At 47.7% G+C, this 25,753-nt stretch overlaps 1 protein-coding gene across 5 annotated transcripts in view; it reads right to left on the bottom strand.

The window, feature by feature from the left end:
• Window positions 1–25,753, bottom strand: part of CASZ1 (castor zinc finger 1) — a 438,974-nt gene that overhangs the window by 140,915 nt on the left and 272,306 nt on the right. For 4 of the 5 annotated variants that reach the window (XM_083453582.1, XM_083453581.1, XM_083453580.1 and 1 more), the window contains one exon: window positions 12,095–12,188. In XM_083453582.1, the coding sequence (XP_083309708.1) occupies window positions 12,095–12,098 (4 nt within the window). In that variant the 5' untranslated portion in view covers window positions 12,099–12,188. The remainder of the gene's footprint in view (window positions 1–12,094; window positions 12,189–25,753) is intronic. The other variant, XM_083453585.1, reaches the window with a different exon arrangement.

The raw sequence follows: 25,753 nt of genomic DNA, 5'->3' as shown, positions 1-25,753 counted from the left end.
TGCTTGCAACTCCTCGGGGGAAATATTGGGGTATAAGCTTAAGGAATAAAATGAAACAATTTTTTTTGCTCCAGCCAGACTTTGAGGGTTCTGCTTGCAAAGTCATCAGGTCTGTGCACAGATTTTGTTCAGGCAGGAGCCATGGAGCTCCAAGCAAGCATTGGCCAGCTTGTCTGTGCATCCATGTGGCGCAATGGGTCATTCATGTGGCGGCTGGCTGTAACCTAAAGGTTGGTGGTTGGAGCCCACCCAGCGATGGCTGTGGGCAGGATTCCTGCATTGCATGAAGTTGGTTCAGATGACCATCAGGGTCCCTCCGAACTGTACAATTATATGATTTCTATGTACTTTGTGGAATGTACTTGTGAGTGGAGCACATTCAGCCCAAACTCTGCAAGACCAACGTAGCTGACATCTATGTACAGGTGGCAAAGTGGGGGGAGGGGGAAGAGAGGAAAGCACGCTGCCCCACAACTGCTGTCTCCCTGTGGTTGCTTGGTGGAAAGCCCTTTTCACAAATGTGTATTATGACTGAATAATGGAAAAGACCCTGATGTTGGGAAAGATGGAGGGCACAAGGAGAAGAGGATGACAGAGGACGAGATGGTTGGATAGTGTTCTTGAAGCTACCAGCATGAGTTTGACCAAGCTGCGGGAGGCAGTGGAAGACAGGAGTGCCTGGCGTGCTCTGGTCCATGGGGTCACGAAGAGTCGGACACGACTAAACAACAACAACATTATGACTGAATAATAAAATATGGGGAATTAAAAGGAGGTGGCAGTCCTAAGCTTGCTTAACTTGCATTAACTCCATCAAAATCAACAGGACTTCAGAAGAGATGATCCAAGTAGGTTTTGCTCAGAATAGACCCTACTGAAATGGATGGCTACATCCTTTCATTTAAATGGGTCTGCTCTGAGCAGAAACAACCTATGGAAAAATGTGTCTCAGATGGGCGCATTAATATGAAATATGCCAGAAATCTAACGTCTAACCTAATCTTTCAGAAATCTAACGTTGGGGACAAAGTGTGCCCCCTTTCCCCAAAATACACTTTGTTCCTACTGTAGCCCCCAACCCATTGTTCAAAGGGTTTCATGCACTTTTCAGCCACTCTGGAGAAAAACAGACCGGCATTACTGATGCCAATGAAAGGCTGTTTCATGCATTCTTCCTCCCCTCCCACTACTTGCCCTGATAGAATCCCCTTGCAGGGGAAACTCCCTACACCATCAGGTACGAAGTGTTGCCCAATAATTTTATGTGGCCGCCAGCAGCAGCCCTGATCCGTGTGTTCGTAGCAGAGATAAAAGCCTCTTGTGGCTGTGCATCATATATACAAAGGTGAAGCATGGGCTTTCTCCTCTCTTTTTAAAATCTGTTTCTCCTTCCCTGCAAGGAGATTGCATCTGCGTAGGAGTAATACCTGCAAACAGTTTTGCTTTGTTTATTTCCACAGTTTGCTTTCTTGGAAATTTCCTGGCAAAAAGGAAGGGCAACACAGGCGAAAAGGCCAGGCCCAGAGACTAAAGATGGGAGAATTTGTTAATTTCAGTTTTCTCTCACTTTCTCCTTTTTCTGATCGTATTTGCTTCAGTCTCCACATCAACTTATGAGCCTGGTTTTCACTAATATAACACATTTTTCTAAATTATGTTCATTAAAACGTGAATTTCTGGACACATTTTACCCTAGTATGTGCATTTTTGTGCACAGTACTTGGCCAGAAAACCACATTGCAAAATTTGGAAAGTGCAAATTTGGCTTGTTTTGGTTGGCGGCCGTATTGTCTCAGAAAGCACAAACCTTTAAATGCAAACTGAACCAAACAACGCCCCCTCCATCCCCACTGGAGATGTTTTCAAGCTGTTCTCCAGAAGCCTGAGAACTAGCAACTTGCTTCTTCTTCCTTCCTTCCTTTTTTCTACAAATGAGGTTGATCAGATTTCTGAATTTCGCTCCAGGCGATATAAAAATGTGCCACCCTGCTTACACAGCCGCTAGCAGACCCCTCTTGTCCTGATGCCCTGCCCTTGGCTATCCAGGCTTCCTCGGAAGCTTCTGCGCTGTTATTTCCTGCTCCACGCTGCCTGTCTAGAGAACTCTCATATTTTCAGTGCTCACCAGACCATGAATTCACCTTCATACCAGTTACAGGGTTATTTAGCTTTTCCTGACGCCAATAACCACCTCGTTTCAACTGCCGCTTCTGCCAGTCAAACAGTTTGCTCTTTTTTTGAAAACACACACACAATGCACACGTAACACAAATGTGCATCATACCCGCAGAACTGTAGCAGGAGCGCCCCCCAGGAAAACCCACTCCATTCTGGGATTGGGTCGGAAGATGATGTTTAGCACCAGACGCTGCCCCAATTCGCAGCCACCACCGCCAAACCTGAACCCAGCAAGGTAACCCCCGTTGAAGTCCATGCAACAGCTGCGTGGGAGAGGGTGGAAAAAAGGAATCACGGATTTGTAGAGTTGGGAGGGGCCCCCGAGGGTCATCCAGTCCCACCCCCTGCAAAACAGGAATCTCAGCTAGATTTTGTGTGTGTGTTTGTTTTCCTAGATCGTAGGACCTGATATCTACAGGAACCTATGATGAACAAGGGAAGGAGCAGGGCAGAAAAGGAGGAAAGGGAAGAAGCATGGAAGAGGAAATACATTCAGAAGAAAGGAGAAGAAGAAGAACAAGGAATCCAGGGGATAAATGGGTTCCTCCCCATGCCATATTCCTCTCCGGCTTATAGGCACCAGTGTATTATGATCCAGACAAAAAAATAAATGGCAGCTCCACTTTGGAGACCAATACTCCACAGTCAACCATGTGCTCTAAGGGCAGGGTCAGGTTCATGGGGAGAGCAAGGTGAGATTTGGCTGTTGTCTACTTGATTCATTGTAGGCCCATGAAATGGGAGATCTGGATATAAGCCTCAGGTCTTTCTGCTAAATGTCCACAGGGTGGTCTTTGTGGTGGGAACCTTCTCTCAGTCTCCGTTCTACCATCCTGTAAAATGGGAATATTTAAAGACCCTCTCTTCACACACTGATCCAGGGTTTAATAAACTGTGGTGAATTACACCACGGCATAGCATTATGGGTGACCCTTGCCTTATGCCTGAACTATGGTTTGTTTACTGCCAACAAACCATGATCTGAAGCCAGGTTTTTGTTGTTGCCTTATGAACCTTGGCTTGATTTATATGAGCAGCCTTGCTTGGCCAACCCACCGTAGCCACTTGCCAAGCTCCAAAGGCAGAAGCAGCTGGAAAATGAAACCAAACTTTGGAGAATCAAGGCATGGTTTTGTTGAATCAGCTGAGTGACAGACAAATCATGGTTTGGCTAACCATGGCTTAGTGTTAAATGCTAACCAGGAGTCACTGTGAAGTGAGAGCAAGGATGATGGTGGTGAAGAACTCGAGACTGAAGAATGCTAGCTCAAAAGTCCCAGTGATTTTGCTCTCTTGCCACACCGCACTCTTTTATTCATGGTGTGTCAGTAAGCCATGTTACGTCTGCCTAGAGTGCCTTTTGGCAGGTGAATATATGTTATTGGAACAAATGAAAATGAATAACCACTGACGTCTCCTTCTAAAGAGTTAGGCTGCTCAGCTTTTTCTTGCCCCCAACCAGCACTCAAAATCCCCCAAGCTCCAGGCGTATTTTGCGACTGGTGTGGGTCCAATTGCAACCATGTGGAGGTCTCTGGATGCCAGGTCAGCGACTGATATCCATTTGGTTGGTACCTCCAGCCTTCTTAAGCAGGTCAGAAGAGCTCCCCCCCCCCATTTATATCCCTCCAAGGTGTACATGGTTCAACCCCCCCCCCCCCAGTTAAGCCCTACAACAACCCTGTGAGGTAGGTTAAGAGGCTGTGACTGGCTAAAGTTCACCCAGTGAGCTTCTTGGCTGAGTGGGGATTTGAACCCAGATCTCCAAAGTCCTAGTTCGACACTCAACCACTACTCCACACTGGCTTCCTAGAGTACTTCTGCAATGGGGAAGCTCTATAAATTAAGCTGGTAAGTAAATATGGGGAAAGCAAAATGTCACTTAGAGAAGGATCTGAAATATTTCCCGTGAATCTTGCATTTGTTTTAGTCTGGATTCTTTTACTTGATGTTTTAATGTGTTGTAAACCACTTGGAGATTTTTTTTCTTTACAATACAGTGGTGCCCCGCAAGACGAATGCCTCGCAAGACGGAAAACCCGCTAGACGAAAGGGTTTTCCGTTTTTCAATGCGCTTCGCAGGACGAATTTCTCTATGGGCTTGCTTCGCAAGACGAAAATGTCTTGTGATTCCTGGGGGTTTTTTCGCTCCCCACCCCCTTTTTCCAAGGCACTAAGCTGCTAATAGCCGCTAAACCGCTAATAGCGCTAATCCGCTAATAGGGTTGCTTCGCAAGACAAAAAAACCGCTAGACGAAGAGACTCGCAGAACGGATTCTTTTCGTCTTGCGAGGCACCACTGTATAAAGCGGCGTGTAAGTGAAATGAATCACCATCACCACCTCACTGCAAAAAAGGCACCTAGACAGTCCCTTGTGGCGACTGTAACCTAGGCCTAAGGTGCAATTTGGCAATTAGCTTATAGATCTGAGTTTCCAACACTTTCAGTTGGTGGGGACAATGGAAAGGGTCTTATAAACTGGCATAGACTATAAAATCTGGAAGCAGAAGTTGCTATGGATCAATCTTTTATATAGCACCTGGTACTCAGCTGGCAAATAAATACTGAAATATTAAATTAAAATTGTTCGGGAAAGGCTTTCTTTTTTCTTTTAAAGAACATGTTGGATATTGCTTTCTTTTCATTCCCACCCATCCAACTCTTGCCCTGGAAAAGAAAACAAGATGTTTCGGATCGCTAAGCTGAAATTTTGCATGGCTTCCATGAGGAAGATATGAATCAACTCCCAGTTTCAGCAACGCTCCTAATTCCCTCCCTGGTGAGGTTAAGCAAGGAGATGACTTTTTTGTTTTTCACCTCTGCGGCCCATGTGACGAAACCAAGGTAACTTGAGGAAACAATCAACATTTCCACTCCCCTGCTTCCAACCACCTCTGATTTTTTTTTAATAAAGAAAATGTTATTATGATGATTATTCTAAAAAAAAGAAAAGAGAAAAGAACTAGAGCAAGAGTTTTGAGCAAACAACAGATCAATGGATCCCCGCCCCCTCAGAAGGAAAAACAAACACCCAGATCACCGCAAATTAGACAATGTCTCGCTTCACTTCATCCGAACAGGCTGACAATTTTGGGGGGTTGTTGCCACGGCGACAGAATAACACAGTGTTCCGCCTGTTGCAGAGCAATCAATTAACTTAATGCCGCCCAGCGCCTGTTTACTCTTCCATTCAGAGGTGCTGCCGTCTTCTTTGAATCCCTCTTTTCCATTCTTCCCTCCTTCATCTCAGTGAACTCTCATCCTCTCTCACACACACCAACACACACCGCTTCTTTTGAACGCTCCTCGTCACCCACTTCTGGTAGGCAAGATGGTGTCAAGCTTTGGTACCAATGCATATGCCAAAAATGTATCGTGCAAGTGAAGGTTTTGTTTCTCCGAAGTGAAATACGTAATCTCTGAGGCAGTGTTGTGCAGTGGTTAGAGTGCTGGACTACAATTTGGGAGACCATGGTTCGAATCCCCACTCTGCCATGGAGCTCTCACTGGGCCAGTCACAACCTCTCAGCCTAACCTATTTTACAGGATTGTTGTGTGGAATAAATGAAAGCGGGGGAAGAATCATGTACATTACCATGGAGAAAATGGTAGATTATAAATGCAATGAATGAATGAATGACACCAAAAGCCTCCCGTGCTCCTCAAAATTTTGCCCATCACAGAGTTTTGCCCAGGGTAATGCTTCAAGGTGATTCCATCCACAGACTCCTCTTCCCAGAATGTCCCCAGCTCAGTCGAACATCCTATCCCAGGTTGGGGAAGAGACGTTTTATATATAAAGAGAAAAGCTACCCTCGCATTTACGGGAGATCTTGGCAAATTTACCATCATATGGGCTTCCAGTTGCTCTTTTATACGTTTTAAAACATTGTCAATAAAATATCTATCTATTGGTGCCAGGAAACATTCTCATCCTCACCACCGTCGTGAGCTGTTAGGGCAGCCTCTAAAGACGAGCTTAGGCAGCCCTTGCAGACACAAGAGCCCTTGCCCAAGCCCTTGCCCAAGCCCCTCCATGCTTCCCAGCCCCCCCAGACCAAAAAAATGATGGAATGATCAGCTTGGCTGCCTGCTTTTGCTCCGGTTTCAGTTTACGCTCTAGGCTCCACCTGCATTTTTTTTTAAAAAAGCAATAGAAGCCAGCTCTGGGCAAGTTCCCGCAATTGGTTGCTTTGGTTTTAACATACCCTTTCAAAAGAACAATTAGATGCTGAAGGCAAAGAAGAGCATCCAGAATCCTGCCATACAGTGACCCTCCTGAGTAAGAACAGGAAGAGCAAGGCCTTTTCCTGTTGTTCATTCCCAGTATCCGGCTGTCAGAGGTAGAGTGCTGCTGCACATGGAGGCTCTGCTCAGCAATTATATGTGAGCTGTCATGAATGGGCTGATTGGTTTCTATGACAATTTAAATAAAACAGCAGCTGAGGCTGCATGCACACCATATTTACAGCACATGCCTTCCCACAAAGAATCCTGGGAACTGTAGTTTAAGGATGCTGGGAATTGTTGCTCTGTAAGGGGCAAATAACAGTTCTCAGGAACTGCAGTAAGCAGGTTGCTTTCAATGCGCTTTAAATGCACGGTGTGTACGCAAGCTAAGCAGGTGGCCATTTATTGCATTTATTATCTTGCCTTTCCTCCGTAAGACCTCAAACTGGAATGCATAGTTCTCCCCAAACCAACTGTATCCTCATGGCAGCCCTATGAGGCAGATAAGGCTGCAAGATAGTAGACTGGATTGGGGGTCACCCAACAAGCTTCATGGCCAAGGAGAGATTTGAGCCTGGGTCCCCCAATCCTACTCCGACGCACTAACCACTAGAAGACACGGTCCACCGTCACATCTCTGCTGCAAGCGGCCCTTCCTTTTGCCAGCCCTGTGTCTAGACCACCAACTGATTCCATCTTGCGTTTTAGTGTTATGTGAGACTGAGAAAAGCCCCCTGTCCCAGCCATGCTCCAACACCATTCATAATTTTCCACGTTTATAAATATGCCCGCTGAAAATTTTGCTCACGAAGACCTGGCCGTATAAATAAGGTGGACTTAGCCGTCATAATACTCAGCACTTCCAGGGCTGCTTTGCATTTATACATCAACCCCCCCCCCCAAAAAAAAACCCCCACACACCCAGAGGTGCAAATGATACTCATGTCGTGCCCTTTCCATCGTGCCTCAGACCAACCCCCTGCCCCCACCCCACCCCCACCGGCCACTCGTTTTCGGAAAGCCAATCTGTCAGGGAACCTGTTGGCAAAGGGGGTTTGTCGACTGCTCCCTGTCCATTACGGCCCAGATTATAAGCATATTGCACAGATCTCTCTGCATGATGCCGGAGAAATTCAATACGCTGAAAGGTTAATGCAATCAATTAGGGTGACAGGGAAGTAAAGGAAGGCTTCCGAGTAGATGAAAAAGAAAGAGAGGGAGAGAGGGAGACTCAAAGGGCTCTCCAGTTGAGGGCAGGGGGAATATCTGGCATAGCTTCGTTGGCAGAGCACGAGACTCTTAATCTCAGGGCTGTGGGTTCGAGCCCCACATTGGGGAAAAGATTCCGGCGTTGCAGGGACTATTCTACGATTCATTACGCAACACCTTTGCATTTCGCTCTTGGTGTTCAGACTTGCGCTATTGTTGGTTCAGTGTCAGTGCAATAAAGTGCCATTTTGGCAAAACATTCTCTGTATGCTGCTGTCAAATAAGACCCGGGAAACAGGGGAGCAGAGCCTTCAGAGGACGAGTGAATAATAAGATAGAAGGCCAACGAAAAGGGCGGCAGGATGATTGTGGTGCTCATTCATTCATTATTTGTATTTGTTCTTCAAAAGCTACGCAGGCACTCCTGCATTTCTTCAAAAGCTACACAAGCACTCTTGCATGCATGAGGCATTTCTTGGGCTCCACAGAAGTTGGGGCGGAGGGAGAGGAACAAATGACTCTTGAAGATAAAACCCAAGAACAAGTTCAGAAAATGGTGCAGGCCTTGTTGGGGAACAGAGGCGTCTTGCCCTCCCTAATGAGGCCGCAGGTACAAGCCAACAGTTGGCCAGGACCCTCGTGAAGGCTATGAGAAAACAAAAATGTAACCAATTATGACTGGGGGGGGGGGGCAAAGAGATACCCCCCTGCACACAAGCACACACTTAAGGTGAGGTACCTTAAGAAACTGTCTAGAGACTGCAACAAGGAGGTTGCTCTGAATTTATTGTGAAGAAGCCAATGAAAATATAGAGGGGTGGTTGGCTGGGAAGGGAAGGGGAGAAGGCTAATTTCCTGATGAGCTTTTTCTGCCACGGGAGAGGGAGGCCGAGGAATCCTGACCCCATCCTTAGGGAGGGGCTCAAACGGCCCCTGGAGATCTGAAATGGCTTTCCCAACTCTGAGCAGGGCTGTGGAGTTTGCACTTGACACCAAAAGCAAAGTCCAGGCCATCTTTTACTCGCCACCCACCCACCCACCCACCCACCCACTGCTGCTGCTCTGGGCTGCTCATGGGCTGAGGCCAGGGAGTCTGCAACACTGACCCCTCAAGACAAATTATGGCTCCAAAACTCCCCGCTACACCCTTCCTTACGCTCCCTACTCATTTGTAGGCAAGCCCTCCAGGGCTCCTTGGCAGTGGCAGACCTACATTTTGAGGGCCCTGGAGCTTGAACTGTTATAGGGTCTCCCTCGCAACCCACAACAAGTTATGGGTAAACCTTCTTATCTTCTCCAACGGGGTTGTTCCATGACAGATCACCACAATTTTATTTATTTTTTAAGAAAAATAACTACTACAACTCAAGATTTTGATTAAAATTGCTGTACTGGATTATCTCATATGTCAAAGTCACTGGTGTGAATAGAGATTTCCTACACCTTATAGTTTTCAAGTCATGCAACTCAAATTGGGTCTACTGACCTAAGAAAAATTAAGCAATGTGGACTAAAGTCACTTCTGGGCCCCCTGTGGGATTAGGGGCCCTGAAGCTTAAACTTCATTTGTTTCATAGTAGATCCACTCCTGCTCCTCGGTCCTAGTGGAGACATCTCAAACCACCTGAGACGCCAAGTGTGGAGATCTTGGTTCACTGGAGGCTAGGGGGAAGGAGAGAGAGAGAAACCAGCAAGAGGTGGGGGCTAGAAAAACAGGGGGCAGAACACAATCTCCCACCTGTTCATTGTGGAGTGCCACCTCCCTCACATCCAGTTTAGCACCAAACTGTGCTACTGGCAGGACCAGGAGGCCAGCGTCTCCAAGCAGGGCAAGAGAGAGCAGAGGAAGCTGCTGTATCCTAAGTCAAACCTATGCTGCAGCTAGTCATGTGGACTCCCAGCCCCTCTTGGGGACACCAAGGATGGAACCTGAGACCTTCCGCATGCAAAGGAGGCTCTCTACACTGATCTACACCCCTTCCCCAAATGGTACGTCCCACCTGCAGAATGAAGTGGTACAGTTTGCTCTACAAACATAGGAAGTTGCCTTGTCCTGAGTTGGACCCCTTGGTCCATTGAGCTCAGCACTGTCTAAACTGACCGGCAGCAGCTCTCCAGGATTTCAGACTGGGATCTCTCCTAGCCGAAGGGGACCTTCTGCATGCAAAGCAGATGCTCTGAGAACTGAGCTGTGGTGACAGAGCGATGCAGCAAGGGGGGCATGGAGGCCAGAGAGGGAGGGAGGGAGGAGGAAAGAGCTGTAACCAGGGTTGTGAAGCATGCAAAGGGAAGCATCTGCCCATCCCTTTGAAGGCTCGAGGCAGGGTGCTCAGGGGGTGACCTACACCGTGCCTGGCTGTGATCGCGTTTCAGGGCCACTGCCTGCCGATTCCAAGACAATGAAGGGGCACCTTTGAAGTTGGAAAGAGAGAAGCCGAAATGCAAAAAAACCTGGAGAGATCTTATTTGAGAGGGAGAAGTGGGGGGTGCGTGTGGAGCGAAGGGCCAAGCGGGTGGGTGGAGAGGTTGTGCAGACAAAGCAAAGAGTCGGGTGCCCAGTGGGGTGCCCCGAAACCAAAAGGGACAAAAAGGAAAACAAACAGTTTATGAGCGGGGGCACTTGCTGCCTCTGTCTGTGTCTCCCCCCTTCCCCTGCCAGCCACTTCCATACAAACCCCGCTGGCTCCAGAGAGGCCCATCCCGTCGATGATGGATGGATGTGTAAGGCTGGCTCTGATTCCTCGCCATGTTGCAGCAGAAATATTTACATAACATTGGCCTTCCACCGGTCACCTCTGACACTGCGGGGCCCAGCTCTCCTGAGATGCTCAGTTCAGAGAGAAGTGGGGGGAGGCACTCGCTCTGCTGGCACCTGGTTAGAGTAGAGGACAGACCAAGAAGGTAATACCATCTGGGAAAGCCTCAGTAGGCCTCAGTTGCCTTGTGTGTTCAATTTCAGGATGCGTTGCAACTAAAGTTTGCAGAGTGATTACAGAGTTGGAAGTTCTTGCAAATAGGGACGTCAGAGCATTCTGCCGAAAAGGGGAATGGGAATTACAGAGTTCGCTTATTCGTCCCGGGAATGAAAATCAATTCAGTGAATACGATTGGTATTCACTTATTGTTGCTGCGTTCCGTCCCCCAAAACCGTAACTGATTACGTCCCCTCACCTCCCAAATTTCCGACGTCTTTCCTTTGCACTGATACGAATGGGGTGGAACAATGTAAGGACAATGAAACTTAGGCCAGTTACACAACTAATTACATAAATAAAGGGCGAAGAAATATGTAGAAAACTACATAATCTTTCCACAACGGACTACAAGACAAATGTTGTTTTTGGTGGAAGACAAACTGCAGCGGAAAAGAAACAGTGCTGTATGCGGCGACTACAGGGTGGAATGGAAAGCAATGCCATATTCATATTCCTTCGCTTTTCCCCAAACTGATTTTGTGTGAATGTGCATCATCCCCCCCCCCCCCCACTGTGCAGGAGTAACGAATTTTTCGCTCTATAAGACGCACCAGACCACAAGACGCACCTAGTTTTTGGAGAAGGAAAACAAGAAAAAAAAATATCACTGTGCAGTGAAAGCAGCAATCCCTCTTGCTGTTCTGGCTTCTGGGATAGCTGTGCAGCCTGCATTCGCTCCATAAGACGCACACACATTTCCCCTTACTTTTTAGGAGGGGAAAAAGTGAGTCTTGTAGAGCAAAATATACGATATTTGACAATGTAAGCTGCTTCCCACCACCAGCAGAACCGAAAGTGCCACTGTCCAGTCTCACATTTACTAGCTCACTTTATGAGAACCAAGTGTGAAATTTGGCATTGGCCACTTTTAGAAAATGGAACTTGGGGGAGGGCGGAGGGAGGGAAGAGTGACAAAAGGGGGGCAGCGATTATTTGGACAGGTGACAATTCCAAAGCACCCAGGTTTCCACACTGCCATTCCCTGACAATTTGTTAGGAAACGAATGTTTCAGTGACAAATGTTTAGACCTCAAGAGTTGTATGACACCCCCCCCCCCTTGCACAGTGCTTTTCTTGACCTGAATGGTGATTGTGCCGATGGTGTTTCTCACATTTCCCTTCCCGTGAGAAAGCTCACTTTGGCATGGATGTGGAGCATGAACAGAAGCATATTATGCTACCGCTGAGCTACGGATGGTTGTTCTGCCACATCGAGCCGCCTGTAAACAGAAGAAGCTGCCTTGTTCTGATTTAGACCTTTGACCTGTCTACCGTTCAGACCATTGGTCCACCATCCATTTACGCTGGAGAAGGTAGAGGCAACACACCTTGCAGGGGGTGCTCCAGTGCCTGACACTTCACTGCGTCGCTAGCTGTGACTCTTTTGCTAACAAACTAGGCATAAAACACACAGACAAGACCAGCCACATGGACGGGAGCAACAAATTGCCACAGAGACACAGAAAGGTAGGAAAAAAAGAACCCGCGTGGGCGGACATACCCATTTGTGGTCTTGGCGGTCTCTCCTACCTTTCGATGACCAGGAATCAGATTCCGCTATTGGGTTTATTTTAAAGCTGTGAAGTCACTTCATCCTGAGGAGGGGAAAATGAGATAGAGGTTACTACTGCTAGCATTATATACGCTGAGGCAAAGGAAATTGGGTGGGTTTACCATTGCAGTAGGCCCCCCCCTCCCCACTCTGGCCTTTGACTTGACCAGTGGCACCTTGGTGTTAATATTATTATTGCTGGGAGATCCACAGGTAGTTCACAGTCAATTCATCTGGCATGCAGAGAATTTGAGTAGCTTTTTAAAAAGTTAAAATCTTTTAGGTTCTGCCATTTTATTGTTCTGTTGACCCTCCCTCATTTTAATGATCTGCTCTTTCATTGTATTTTATGTTTGTATCATTGTGCTTTTAAAAGCCCCCCCCCCCCCCGTTGTATGTGTCTTGAATCTGCTTTGCAGAGAAAGGTGAGATAATATGCATATTTATTATAAATAAGGTATGGATACAGCAGTTCTCCTGGGCAGAAGGAGCTGGGCAGAGTGCCCACTTCAGATGTTCTTGCTGGAGCAGCACACAGTCTTTATTCTGGTTCTTATTTGAAAGCTGCATTTGGGGCAAATAAACAGAGAAGGCAGAAGGGCAAAGACACTCTACCCTTGCATCTCTGTTGCCTGCCGGTGGCCTCAACCCCAAAGGCATCCTTCAATCAGAAACAAGATGCACCCATCAAAGTTCATAGGGACTAGAAACTTTGGGAGGGATTCACCTAACCAACCCCATCAGTGGAAGCTAGGTATAAGGACTAGCACTTGCATGGCAGGGTGTTCCCCATTCTGCAGCCCTCACAATTGGCTCCCACAACAGCGAATGGGGGCAGGAGAGGGGGGAATGAATGGAAAGCAGCTGGAGGAGGAGGAGAGGACAAAGGAAGAGGAGGAGGAGGAGGAGGAGGAAGAAGAAGAAGAAGAAGAAGAAGAAGAAGGGGAGGAGGAGTTTGGATTTGGTATCCCGCTTTATCACTACCCGAAGGAGTCTCAAAGCAGCTAACATTCTCCTTTCCCTTCCTCCCCCACAACAAACAGTCTGTGAGGTGAGAGGGGCTGAGAGACTTCAGAGAAGTGTGACTAGCTCAAGGTCACCCAGCAGCTGCATGTGGAGGAGCGGAGAAGTGTGACTAGCCCAAGGTCACCCAGCAGCTGCATGTGGAGGAGCGGAGACGCGAACCCGGTTCCCCAGATTACGAGTCCACCGCTCTTAACCACTACACCACACTGGGTGAAGAAAGAGCTGTGAGCGGAGGTGGAAGGAACCCTTCCTCATTCTCTAGACCCCTTTCATCTGGAACAGGGTGTAGAGAGTGCTGCTGAATGGGGGGAACACAGCTGTGGAAAGCCTGAGGAAGTACCAGCCACTTTGGGCCTACTCATAAAAAAGCAAGTGAGAGACTAGGGTGAAACCCACAGTTTCCAGGAACTCTTCTCATTGTTAGACTTTTATTGTGAGCTGAGCGTTTGTTTGGACCCTGGGTAAGAACCCGGAGGGTGTGTCAGAAGGAAAATGACCTGATATTGATCTCTCTATATTAGTAGCTTTGTATTAATGTAACATTTTTATATGTAACCGTGCATTATTTTTGCATTATTTTACTTAACCTGCTGTCGGTTCTTTTTTGTACACAGCTCAGAGATATTTTTAAATATATTAAGCGGCACAGAAGTAGAAAAAAGAAAACAAAACCCGCACAACTTTGAATTTCACCCTTTGGTTGTATCCAATGCAAGTCCTGCTTGACGTTGCCTCGTGGAAGTTACTAAGCATGGCTAACTTAGGTCCATTAATTTCAACGGCTCTGCTCTGCGGGGAAATCAGTAGCACACAACCCTTTGCTTTTAAAAGGCACCATGTTCCACACAGACCCCTTAGTTGGTGCAAGGGAATAATGGGATAGCCACTAGGGTTGTTGCACAAAGTAGGAAGAGCTGTAGCATACTCACCACTGACGTGGGAGCACAAGCGGTGTGCAAAAGTGACTCCTGAACTTAATGTGGGGGTAAATTACCACAGTTTGAAATGACAGGTGGGGTGGGGAGAAGGAAAACCCTCAGTTCTGGCCACCTCCTCCCTTTTCCACTCTGCTCTGCATCCATCAGGAGTGCTCTCGCAAACCTTCACTGCTGTAGGACCTTCACAACAGGGGGAAGAGCTGTAGCTCAGTGGTTAGAGAATCTGCTTTGCATGCAGATGCTCTCAGGTTCAGTTCCCAATGGCATCTCCAGGTAGGCCTGGGGCAGCCTCCCTGCCTGAAGCTCTGGAGAGCTTCTGCCAGTCAGTGTAGGCAAAACTGAGTGACTGGGGCAACCTAGTCAGATGGGTGGCATGTAAATAAAATACTACTACTGATAATAATAAGGGGACACGGGTGGCGCTGTGGGTAAAAGCCTCAGCGCCTAGGGTTTGCCGATCGAAAGGTCGGCGGTTCGAATCCCCGTGGCGGGGTGCGCTCCCATTGATCGGTCCCAGCGCCTGCCAACCTAGCAGTTCGAAAGCACCCTCGGGTGCAAGTAGATAAATAGGGACCGCTTACTGGTGGGAAGGTAAACGGCGTTTCCGTGTGCTGCGCTGGCTCGCCAGATGCAGCTTTGTCACGCTGGCCACGTGACCCGGAAGTGTCTGCGGACAGCGCTGGCCCCCGGCCTCTTAAGTGAGATGGGCGCACAACCCTAGAGTCTGTCAAGACTGGCCCGTACGGGCAGGGGTACCTTTGCAGTTTGCACTGATAATAATTACTGAGCAAGATGGACCAACGGTCTGATTCTGTATGAGGCAGCTTCCCATCTTCTCTGTTCCGAGCAACGTAGAGATTGAGTGTCATTCCCCCTTCCGCGCATGGGCTAAACTTGAGCATACTCAAGTAAAAACTGGAGGGAGAGGGGAGGGCGAAGAACTATGTAGAAAAACAACAACAGTTGCAGGGGAGGGGGGAAACCAAACAAAAGCACCACGCAAAGTAAATTGAATTATTTAAAGCCATATGTTCCAAAAGTGTGACAGAGCCGAAGGAAGGGAAAAAAGGCAATATTGTGAGACTTCCGGATGGGGGTCTCCCTATACTTGACGGGGGGCGGGGGAGAGACAGAGATGATAGAACCAGCTGGTAAAGAAAGCAGCTGGTAGCAGGTTTCCTACTCCCATCGACAGCGGGAAGCTATGTGCTCCCCCCCCCTCCCTGTTGCATATTGTATCCTCCAACCAGCTCATTTGACATGGCTTGAGATGTCTCTGCCCTGGCAGAGAACAGTGTGTGGGTTGGCTTGGCGTGGGCCTGTCACACTCCTTTTGCAGGGCAAAGCTCTATATTCTGCACAGCAGGTTGGAATCATAGAATTGTAGAGTTGGAAGGGACCCCAAGGATCATCTAGTCCAGCCCCTGCAACGCAGAGCGGTTCGCTCAACATGGGGCTTGAACCTATCTCCCTGAGATTAAGAGCCTCATGCTCTACCAGCAGAGCTTGGACCAAGAAAGGCTCAAACTCCTCCCTCTCGCCTAGGTGACAAAATAATTTGGGGCAGGAATGGTGGGGAGGTACAGGGAGGAGAGCATGAGGGTGGTGGTCTCTCTACTATTTTGGAAGGTGGGGTAGTTTTTAGTGGACACTCCCTGGAAAAGACCCTGATGTTGGGAAAGATGGAGGGCACAAGGAGAAGGGGACGACAGAGGATGAGATGGTTGGACAGTGTTCTCAGAGCTACTAACATGAGTTTGACCAAACTGCAGGAGGCAGTGGAAGACAGGAGTGCCTGGCGTGCTCTGGTCCATGGGGTCACGAAGAGTCGGACATGACTAAACGACTAAACAACAACAACAACAACACACCTCTGTGCCAGAAAAGCAGGGCTGACCAAAGACATTTTGATGGAAAGCGGCAAGGTACCTCGTAACGAGTCAGGCTATTGGCTCTAACTGCTGAGCCATGGCTGTTCTGATCATTGCTGCCTGGGTTGAAGAATAAGATGATCACACACACCACCCTGGGCGCCAAGCTGAGGGGGTGGAAAATTGAGAAGATCAAATTTGGGGCGCTCAGTTTTGGCCTTGCTCATGACAAAAGCAAGTGTGAAAGGTTTTATTGTTTGGGAAAGGGGGTGGCACAGGGGTCCCATCTAGTCCAGCATCCTGTCCTCACAGTGACCACCCAGATGCCTGCGGGGAACCTTCCTGCTGTTTCCGGCAACTGGCATTCAAAAGGATTACCGCCTCTGAGACACAGCACAGCCATCGTGGTCAGTTAGCCTTTCCCTCTAGGAAAAGCATTCCCCCGCCCCAATAGGGTTGCCCTGTAACCTCAGCTAAAGCATCAGAGAGCAGGTGGCAAAGCAAGTTAGAGGTAAGGGGAAAGTACTCTGCACGTGAGCAGAGGTACCATCACCATCTGCTTCACAACTTCACGTCTTTGAGGCGAAAGCCCCAACCCATTGAAAAGCAAATTCTGGTGCTGGTGAAGCTCCCTTTAAATCTCTTTCCTCCCTTCCTCTCCCCTCTGCTCCGCCTTTGACTCTCGCCTCTTCCCCCTCTATCCCTGCCTGCGAGCAGCCGTCTTTCTCCCCGCAACCGCCCACCCCATGCTAGACTGGGTGGCTGTTTTTTGTTTTAAATGGCCCAGCAGCCCCCTTCTCCCCCCTCCCACCCCTCCATTATTTTGGCCGCGGCTTATCAATGATGCAAGAGGAATAACGCCAATTTACTTAGAATGTGTAATCCCCCCAAATCAGATTGGGGGATTGCATGAGGCGGTCTGACCTTGCATATGTCTCCATTAAAGCCACCCAGGCCTACGCTTGTATTCTGTGTTCCCAGCACATATTTAGACAGATAACGCTAATTGTACTTGACATGTCCTCTTAAGGATGGACTCTCCTCCTCCTCCCCCAGCTCTGCCTGACAATGAGACAGCCTCGGAAGCCAGGATCCGCTCCGTATCTGCAGGGCAGGGCACAGCTCAGAAGCCGGGGTGGGCGGCAGGGCGAACAAAAAAACAAACAAACAGAAAACCGTTCCACGCAACAAGGGCTCCCAGCCAAACCTCCTCTGCCGACATACCACCGGGCACCCTCAATTAATGCTTCAGAAAGGGGGAGGCTGCAACTCCCACCCCAAAACAAAAAAAAGAACCCAGAGGAGGGATGGCTGGGCGGGTGGGAGAGAGAGAGAAATGCATGTGTGTGTCCCTTTCTGGGGCAATGTTAATCGGGGATTAAAAACTGCTATTGTGGCAGACTCAAGTTCTCTTAAGGAAATGCATCCCATGCTCCTTTGGAAAGGGAGAAATGCTAAAGTCTGGGGGTGTTTTACCGTATGGTGGGCACAAAAGCGATGGGATGGGGCCCCCAGAGAAGAAACAGTTTAAGCTACCGAAGAGAGAGTGAGAGAGCGTGCAGGAAAGTTGTGAATATAACTTCTGGGGCAGTTAAAACTTAAAAGTCAGGTTAGGGGTCACCTGCCTTAAATACAGCCTGTTGTTCTGCCCCACACACTTCTCTGCCGCTTCAGGTCTTTCCTCCCCTGACTACTCACTCACTGGAATTGGGTGGTGGAGTTATTGTTTTGTTTCTGTGCCCGTTTTTATTACGTATTTTGTGTTTGTAACTTGCATTTTTTTGCTGTGAATTGCCCTGAGATAGTCGGATGAAGGGCGGCATACAAATTTAATAGATAACAATAAATAATAATAATAATAATACTTTGCTGAATACTTCACTGTGTTCCCTTCAGGCAACAACCCTGTGAGGTGGGTAGGCCTGCTGTTACACACATTTTACAGGTAGAATTCAACACTCAAGCTCCAGGAACTCCTTCCAATGCTAAGCCTCAAACACTCATCCCCCTCTTCGCCCCCCCCCAAAAGGGGATGGAACCACAATAAGAAAACTGGAGGCGGGAGAAATCCAACCCTCAAAAATATACTGAGAAGCTAATAACTGTAATAATGAAAACTGTAATGTTGCATTTCCCCAATTATATTGTGACAATACATTACTGCTTTTGCTATTACGGTTATTATCTCCCTGGTACTTGCGCCTCCAAGTTTAGGCCTCAGATGTGGAATGCTCAAAGCAGCAATACTAGGAAGGAGTGCCTCTGAGCATATGCACAAAGCACCCAGTGCGTAAGCAAGGCCAACTCCTCGCCATGTCGGGGGGCGGAGGGAGATGTCTTCCACATCAATGCTCAAACTCTGTTTTGAAAAAAGAAAGAAGTAACAGAACCAGCTTTTAGCCTGGGTTCTGTTATTGCTGCAAACTCCGTGATTTTATGAAGCTGATGGAAGAGTCTTAAGAGAGGAAGAAAATAGCCTTGATAGGAAAAGGAAGGTATTACAACCACAGGGCTGTGTCTGCCCTAAGAAAACACTTTCAAATTGCTCTCTGCAGTCTTAGGGACTAGAAACTTGGTCTTCTTTTAAGCAAGCTCTAGAATATTGAGAATGCTGGGTTTCTGTGCTCTGAACCAGAACCACGCCCTGAAACCACCTCGGAAGGCAAGGTGCATTGCAAAACCGCAGCTGCGAAGTCCTCACTCTTGACTCCAGAAGCCACCATGGGCTGGAAGCAGAGTCCTTTCTGCATAAATATTTATTCCTTCTCTGGAACCCAGCTCCAGCTCACCAGACCCTTGTCAGAGCCAAGTCGCTTCCCTGGTCTCAGCTGCATTGCTCAGAACAGCCTCGACGAGGAGTACAAAACTTTTATTTTTGCCTAAGTGGACTTTCGGCCTTCCTCTCACCCCTCTTCCAATCCTGCCACCTCCTAATTTGACTTTTTCCAATATCTTTTCTCCAACAACCTTCTCCCACCCACCCCCCGCTCTTCTTCCTCCCCAGCAACTGCGCATTTATTAATTCATGAGGCACTAATTAGTTCTTTGTTTAATTTTGTGTTAAACAGACTGACCGGAATGATAACGACTTTCAGCGTTGCATTACGGTCCCCAACCGCCCCTGTTTTCTGACAACAAGGGAGTAGAGAGAGACTGGCGTGATGAACCCCAATTCCCTCTTCAGTTGCACTTCATTAAGTCAAAATGTGACAAGAAGCTTAGAGAGTAACTTTCAGATCGGATCACACATAACAATTCGGCAGGAAACTTTCCGAAGGGGGGGTGGGGTGGGGAGGAGGCAGCGGCGGCGCTTCTGAATGAAAGCTGGCACCAGTGCACAGCACCCTCGCCACTCTCGCCTTAAAGGAACAGCAGGCACAAGCACACATGTGCAAGCAGAGATTTCTCCCCAATCACAGCTGGCAAAACTCTATCCCCCATCACGGTCCCATTTTCAGATGATTTTGTTGGCTTGGCTGGGCATCTTTAGAAAGTCGAGCCAGAGAAGTTCCTGACCTTGCTTTCAAGAGGCTCCAGGTGCTCCTGGGAGAGGCGCTTACATGCCTGAAGGTCTGTGGAAGCACGAGTGCAGAAAACCATGAGAATCCTGAACTGCAGGGCATCCAGATCCCACACTTAATGGGAAAGGTTGTAACAGACAGATGTTTGAGCCAATCCAAAACATCCAAAGGCCAGGTACTTGGCCAAACTGCTTTCTCCTTGCGTGCTCAAATGACCACCTTTCTTTCCTGGTTTAAGCAAACCACCATTTGCTGTGGTGCCCTAAATCAGCTCTGTACAAACCCTAGTTTACCATGGCACAAGGAGGGGGGGGGGGAGGAGGAGAGGGCTGAAGCCCAAGTCTCATTGCACAAGGGCTCAACAAAGGATTGGCTCTTGTGCCCGACCATAAGGATGTCTACTCAGAACAGTTGGACTTAACGCCCAAAGAGGCAGGTGTATGCCTGGATCTTTGAGTTGTTCTGCAATAAACACACACATACAGTCAGATTCCAGCACCATGGCTTCAGAATCTGTTCAAGTTATGCCTGAGATGGCAAATCCAATACACAGATCCAACCCAGCAGTTTGAAAAACTCATCCGCCCCATTTTTTGCTTCTTTTTGCTGCCTCTATTTGCCTCATGAAAGGGTTGGCCCTCTGTTTCATTGCAGAGCTGTAGTTCTTATGAACCTTGTTCAGAATCTTCTTCTCAGGGCACTTGGCTTGTTAAAAGAGTTCTAAGATTGGTTTTATGCCTATAGTCCCAGCATGCCCATGGGTGGCATTTGACAACCTGGAGCCCTCCAGATGTTCCAAACCACAACTCCCACCAGCCAGCACAGCTACTGTGATTCAACTCCCCCTGCCCCCACCAGTAGGCCTTCAGATTTGAGGAAAGCTGAGCTTAAGGGATCTTCGTTAAAACAAAGTGTGCCAGAGACAAAGTGGTGGGCAGAACGGTTTTGAATACTTGATCCTATTTCTGCAGTTTTCTAGGAACGGAGATGCAGCAGCGGTCAAACTATTTTTCCCCCCTGCTGAATTTTTGCCTGTCATGCAGGACACAGGATGGGCCAGGGAAATAAGACTTTGGCAATCTTAGTCAAAGCACTTCACTGTCATTAAGCAGAGTGCATTTCCCCCTCACTTCATGTTAAACAAAAAGTTGTTTTTGTGGGTCAAAGCCCTACTTTATCAGATGCGCAAGGCGTTATGGCAACCCACATTTCCTTGGGTGGAGGGTGGGGGTGGGAAAGATATATCCAGCAAACAACATGTTCAAAGCTGCAGAAGAAAGGAGTCCACACATCTTTTATTTCTGGGGGTTTCTCAGAAGCAGGGCCCAATCCAAAGCCCTTAGCACACATAGCTGAAGGAAGAATATGTCCAGCATCTACAGAGTACAGGGCCTTGGTTCACTCTGGGGAAGCAGGCCTCTAACACCTTTCCCCTAGCTGTTCTCAGAAACAGTGCCTTGTCTAGACCCAATGGTTGGAAGGATGACAGGCTCCAGAAAACTGCTCCCCACCTTTCCCTGGAGCAGGTGGAGCCAAGGTGCCAGAGCAAACTCTTCCGCATCCCAAGTTGGTCTCAACAAAACTCACTGCCTCCCTTTCTCCGAGTAGGATTTAGTTTCACAGAAGCCACATAAAGGAAGGCAGGTACCCAGAATTATAGCATTTGAGAGAGCCAGGCCTGTGGGCCTCTCAGGAATATATCATATGTGTGTGTGCAGATACTCAAGGGATAGGGACGATACATGATTTGGGTCGTCTTTCCATGCGAAGCTACCTAATTTGCACTTCTTACTTGGACTGACACTTGAACCGGAACTCAGCCGTCCTTTAAAATTCGCACTTCTCTGAATCTTGTAATGCAGCTCTCCAATCGAAAAGTATGGACAAAAACATATACTTTAGGGGAAGTCATGCATAAACAAGCATACATTACTGGAAAGAACATGCAAAAATGCTTTCTACTGGGGAAAAAAGTGCTTGCAAAAGTGCATACAGCCATCAAAACTGTGTGCAAAACTGCATTTATTAGGGGTATTATTATTATTATTATTAATTGCACGTTGCTGCGGAAAGGTGAACTTAATTTAAGTGGGGGGGGGGAGAAATTGGCAGATACCAAAATGGACAAATTTATCCATCCTTAATACACATAAAAACACACACAGGTTAGTGTGACAAGGTCAAAGACTTGATATCTAGGCAGCAGAAAAACAAATGTATTGGGAGCAAAAGTTTCCCTAACCCCCCTCCCCCATTTTAACATAAATACATCATTACAATTTCTGAACATCAAGGTTCCATCAGGGACAAGGAGGTGGGTGGAAGGAATGGGATACTTGTTGTTTATTGTTGTATGACTAATAAAATAAAAACAACAATAGCAACAACCAACTTTTATAGTTTAATCGGACAACAGATGGAGTATGCATCTCTTTTTCTCTCACCTTTCACTCAAGACCAGATGTACCGAGACAGTAATAGGAAAAACAGACATAATGTATGTCTACACACACACACACACACACACACACACACACACTGCCCATTGTGGCGAAGAAAAACGAAAATGGTTGAAGAAGATGGTTCTTTTTGCTAGGAGGCAGGCTGGCCACTTTGTAGGGTGTCCACACTGAGTCAGAGAGCATAAGATTGAAGCACAGGTGACACTGCTGCAACTTGCCTCCAACTGGAACACCAGCCAGCCACACAAGACTCAAACACAGTTACAAACAGTACGGAGGCCAGGGAGAGACAGAAATAAATAGGAGCGTCAAACGTCCCTTTGCCCTGGTCAAACATGCACCGTAACCACTCCCCAAACAATTTGGCAACCTTGCTCCTGCTAATATGCTCTTGGGCTGTTTTAGCAAACCAATTAAGCGTAATCATTAATTATAAAGGGGGGAGCGTGAGAGAGAAAGAGGATATGAAAGACGTATGGAAAGGTGAGAGACAGGCAAAAGTCTGACAGCAGAAGGGAGGCCAGGATGAGATGTGGGGGCTCTGTCCAGTTCACTCCACCCAAGACAGAAAAGCCCCATCGCCCCGTATCCAGGTGGGTGGTGCTTTTCAAGCCAAAGAAACACCCTCCCATATAAATCCAGTTTAGACCCCAAACTGAAGGGTCTCCCTCTCCCCACAAAACTCCGCCAAGCGTTCTGTTGGTATCGGTTTAGGTCCAAAACAAGAAGCAAGACAGGCCCACTTAACCCAAAGGCAGCTCAGACAGATTGAACAGAGAGAGATGGAGAGATGAGAAAGGCGGTCAAAGAACAGAGGTGCATACCAGAGCTCAGGAACGCTCTCCCTCCGTGACAGGGTAGCCAGCTCTCCTGGAGAAAATGCCTTGAGAGGAGATGAAAAATTGACTTTTTTTAAAAGAAAGACCCTTGATTATGCACACTTGGAAAACTGACTAAATTACTGTCTATCCCATCGGCTCCCCAATGGGCCTGGCACCCCCTGAGAGCTGGGGGCAGCTGTCAATGCATCCCATACTTCCTCTGCTTCCAACCTCCATTTCACATATTTCTCTTTTGTTTTGTTTTGGGGGGTGGGTGGGTTTGTTTCGCTTTCCTTCTTGAACACACGCATGCTCACCCCCTCCTTGCGTTCCTCCTCTCCCCCCCCCCTTAAAAAGTCTCAGGTCTGTGTCAGCCCAACGGACAGTGCGGCAGAGTGGGGGGGGGGGTGAGAGCGTCATGGAAACCGCCCCTTCCCTGGGCAAACATTCTGTTTGGCCTCCGCGTCCCGAGACCCTCTTTTAAGGAGCTGTCAGGACCCCAGGAGAGTGTCACACGACCCAAAGACCAGGCGTGACGGAGCCTATTTTCTGCCCGAAATTTGATTGATTAAAAAACTTTTTAGGAAAACCATGTTAAAGGACTAAAAAAAAAAAGAGAGAGGAGGAGGAGGAGGGCGAGGAAAGGCGGGGGAGATGCATAAAACAGAAAGGACCACGGGAAGCAAGGATGGAATGGGGGGCAGGCAGGGAGAGAGGGGAAGCAAAAGCCTAACTGGTGGGTTTCCTAGGTAATAGCGCCAGGGGACGAGTGTCAGTTGTAGTTAAACAGCATAACCAGGCCGAAAAGAAAGGTCAAAGGAAGCATGAAACTTTACCACAACAGTGAATAAGATAATGAAGTAGCAGGGATGCCCGGGAAGAAGGGAGAAGGGAGGGGGGACCCGAAACACACTTTGCGCACTCCAGGTGACTGGCTCTGGGTAAGTCTTGCTAACTGCCAGAACTGCCTGGGAAGACACAGGGGAATTTCTGTAGGTCTCTAGTCTTCCATCGTCATTGGTCACCATTAAAGGTAAAGGTAAAGAACCCCGACAGTTAAGTCCAGTCACGAACGACTCTGGGGTTGCGGCGCTCATCTCACTTTACTGGCCGAGGGAACTGACGTTTGTCCGCAGACAGTTTTTCCGGGTCATGTGGCCAGCATGACTAAGTCGCTTCTGGCGAAACCAGAGCAGCGCATGGAAACACTGTTTACCTTCCTGCCGGAGCGGTACCTATTTATCTACTTTGACATGCTTTTGAACTGCTAGGTTGGCAGGAGCAGGGACCGAGCAACAGGAGCTCACCCCGTTGCAGGGATTTGAACCACCGACCTTCCAATAGGCAAGCCCTAGGCTCAGTGGTTTAGACCACAGCGCCATTGGGTTTTGCCAATCAGAAAGGCCACAGAATGTCACAGTGTGGAATGGTGCTTCTCAGGGTTCTAGCTGGCCATGCCCTTTCCCATAATATTCCATCCCATTCCCTGTTAGCCAGCCAGCATTCCACACCCACTGAGCATGTTTGGTCATTGCTGCGCTGTTCCTATTCCCTGAAAGTATTAAGGTAGTAGCCTCTGCGAATCCTACTTGGAGAAGGCCCGTTGATGGATGTGACAAACTTAGGTCGTACTCAGAAAAGGACTTTTCTGGATATAATCCTTTGGGCAAAGTTCAGGTTGAAACAGAGTAGCCTGAAAACTAGGGATTTGCTCCAAAACAAACACAACTCTCAGATGGATTGGTCCTAAGTTCTACAGCTAACCAATGACTGGTCTGGCCATAGTGACACATGCCTGAGTTATCACTTCTTCAGATTACTGTAACATGCTCTGTATGGGGCTGCCTTTAAATTTCAACTGGCTCAAAGAGCTGCAGCGAAATTGTAGACCAGGGCTGGTTACAGGTAGCATATGATTCCCTTATTAGAATAGCTCCATTGGCTATCAGTCTGTTTCCATGGACAATTCAAAGTGCTGATTATGACCTATAAAGACTTACATGATTTAGGTCCAGGCTATCTGAAAGAATGTATTCTCCCATACGAACTTGCCCAGGCTCTGAAGTCATAGGGGGCAACCCTTCTCTCGCCTCCCACGCAGGCACACTTCTCGGTGGCTGCCCTTAGACTCTTGAACTCCCTCCCTGCAGAAACCCGATTGGTCCCCTCCTTGTTCGCCTTCTGATGGCAGGTGAAGACTCCTACAGGCTTCAGGGAACTGACAGCTTTTAAGGAAAGGGCTTTTAATAGTGCTGTGCTGTTATTACTATCTATATTTTAATAATTTTTTTTTATATATTTTAATTCTAAAATAGTTTAATTACTTTGTAACTATTATATTATATATATATTTTCTGTTTTCTGTATTTTATTTGTGTTTTAATTTTTGTGAGCTGACTTGGGTCTCGGTTTTGGGAGAATGTAAGTAAGTAAATATGTAAGTAAGTATTGACAATAGTTTGACAACTCGAACAAATTCCTTAGAGGAGAGTTATTCTAGCAGAAGCTAGGCGGCTACCTGTTGGGGATGCTCTAGAGCAGGGTTTCCCAGACTTGGGTCTCCAGCTGTTGTTGGACTACAACTCCCATCATCCCTAGCTAGTGGGACCGGTGGTCAGGGATTATGGGAACTGTAGTCCAAAACCAGCTGCAGGCACAAGTTTGGGAAACCCTGCTTACAGCTTCAGATTACCTCCAGGGGGTTGGACTAGATGAGGATTAGCTCAGTTAACAGAGCATGAGACTCTTAATCTCAGGGTTGTGGGTTCAAGTCCTGCATTAGGTTAAAGTTTCCTACATTAAAGGAGGTTGGACTAGATGATCCTCATGGTGTCTTCCAACTCTACAATTTTATGTTTCTGTGATCTCAAACAGCCATTCCAACCCTATGGGTGGTATTCAACTAGGTTTTATTCAGAGCACACTCACTAAAAGGAATGGACCTAACTTAGTCATGTTCATTGTTTTCA

This window comes from Podarcis tiliguerta, assembly GCF_965153285.1.
Source record: "Podarcis tiliguerta genome assembly, chromosome: 8".
Taxonomy (NCBI): Eukaryota; Metazoa; Chordata; class Lepidosauria; order Squamata; family Lacertidae; genus Podarcis; species Podarcis tiliguerta.
This window is presented reverse-complemented; position numbering and strand designations above follow the sequence as displayed.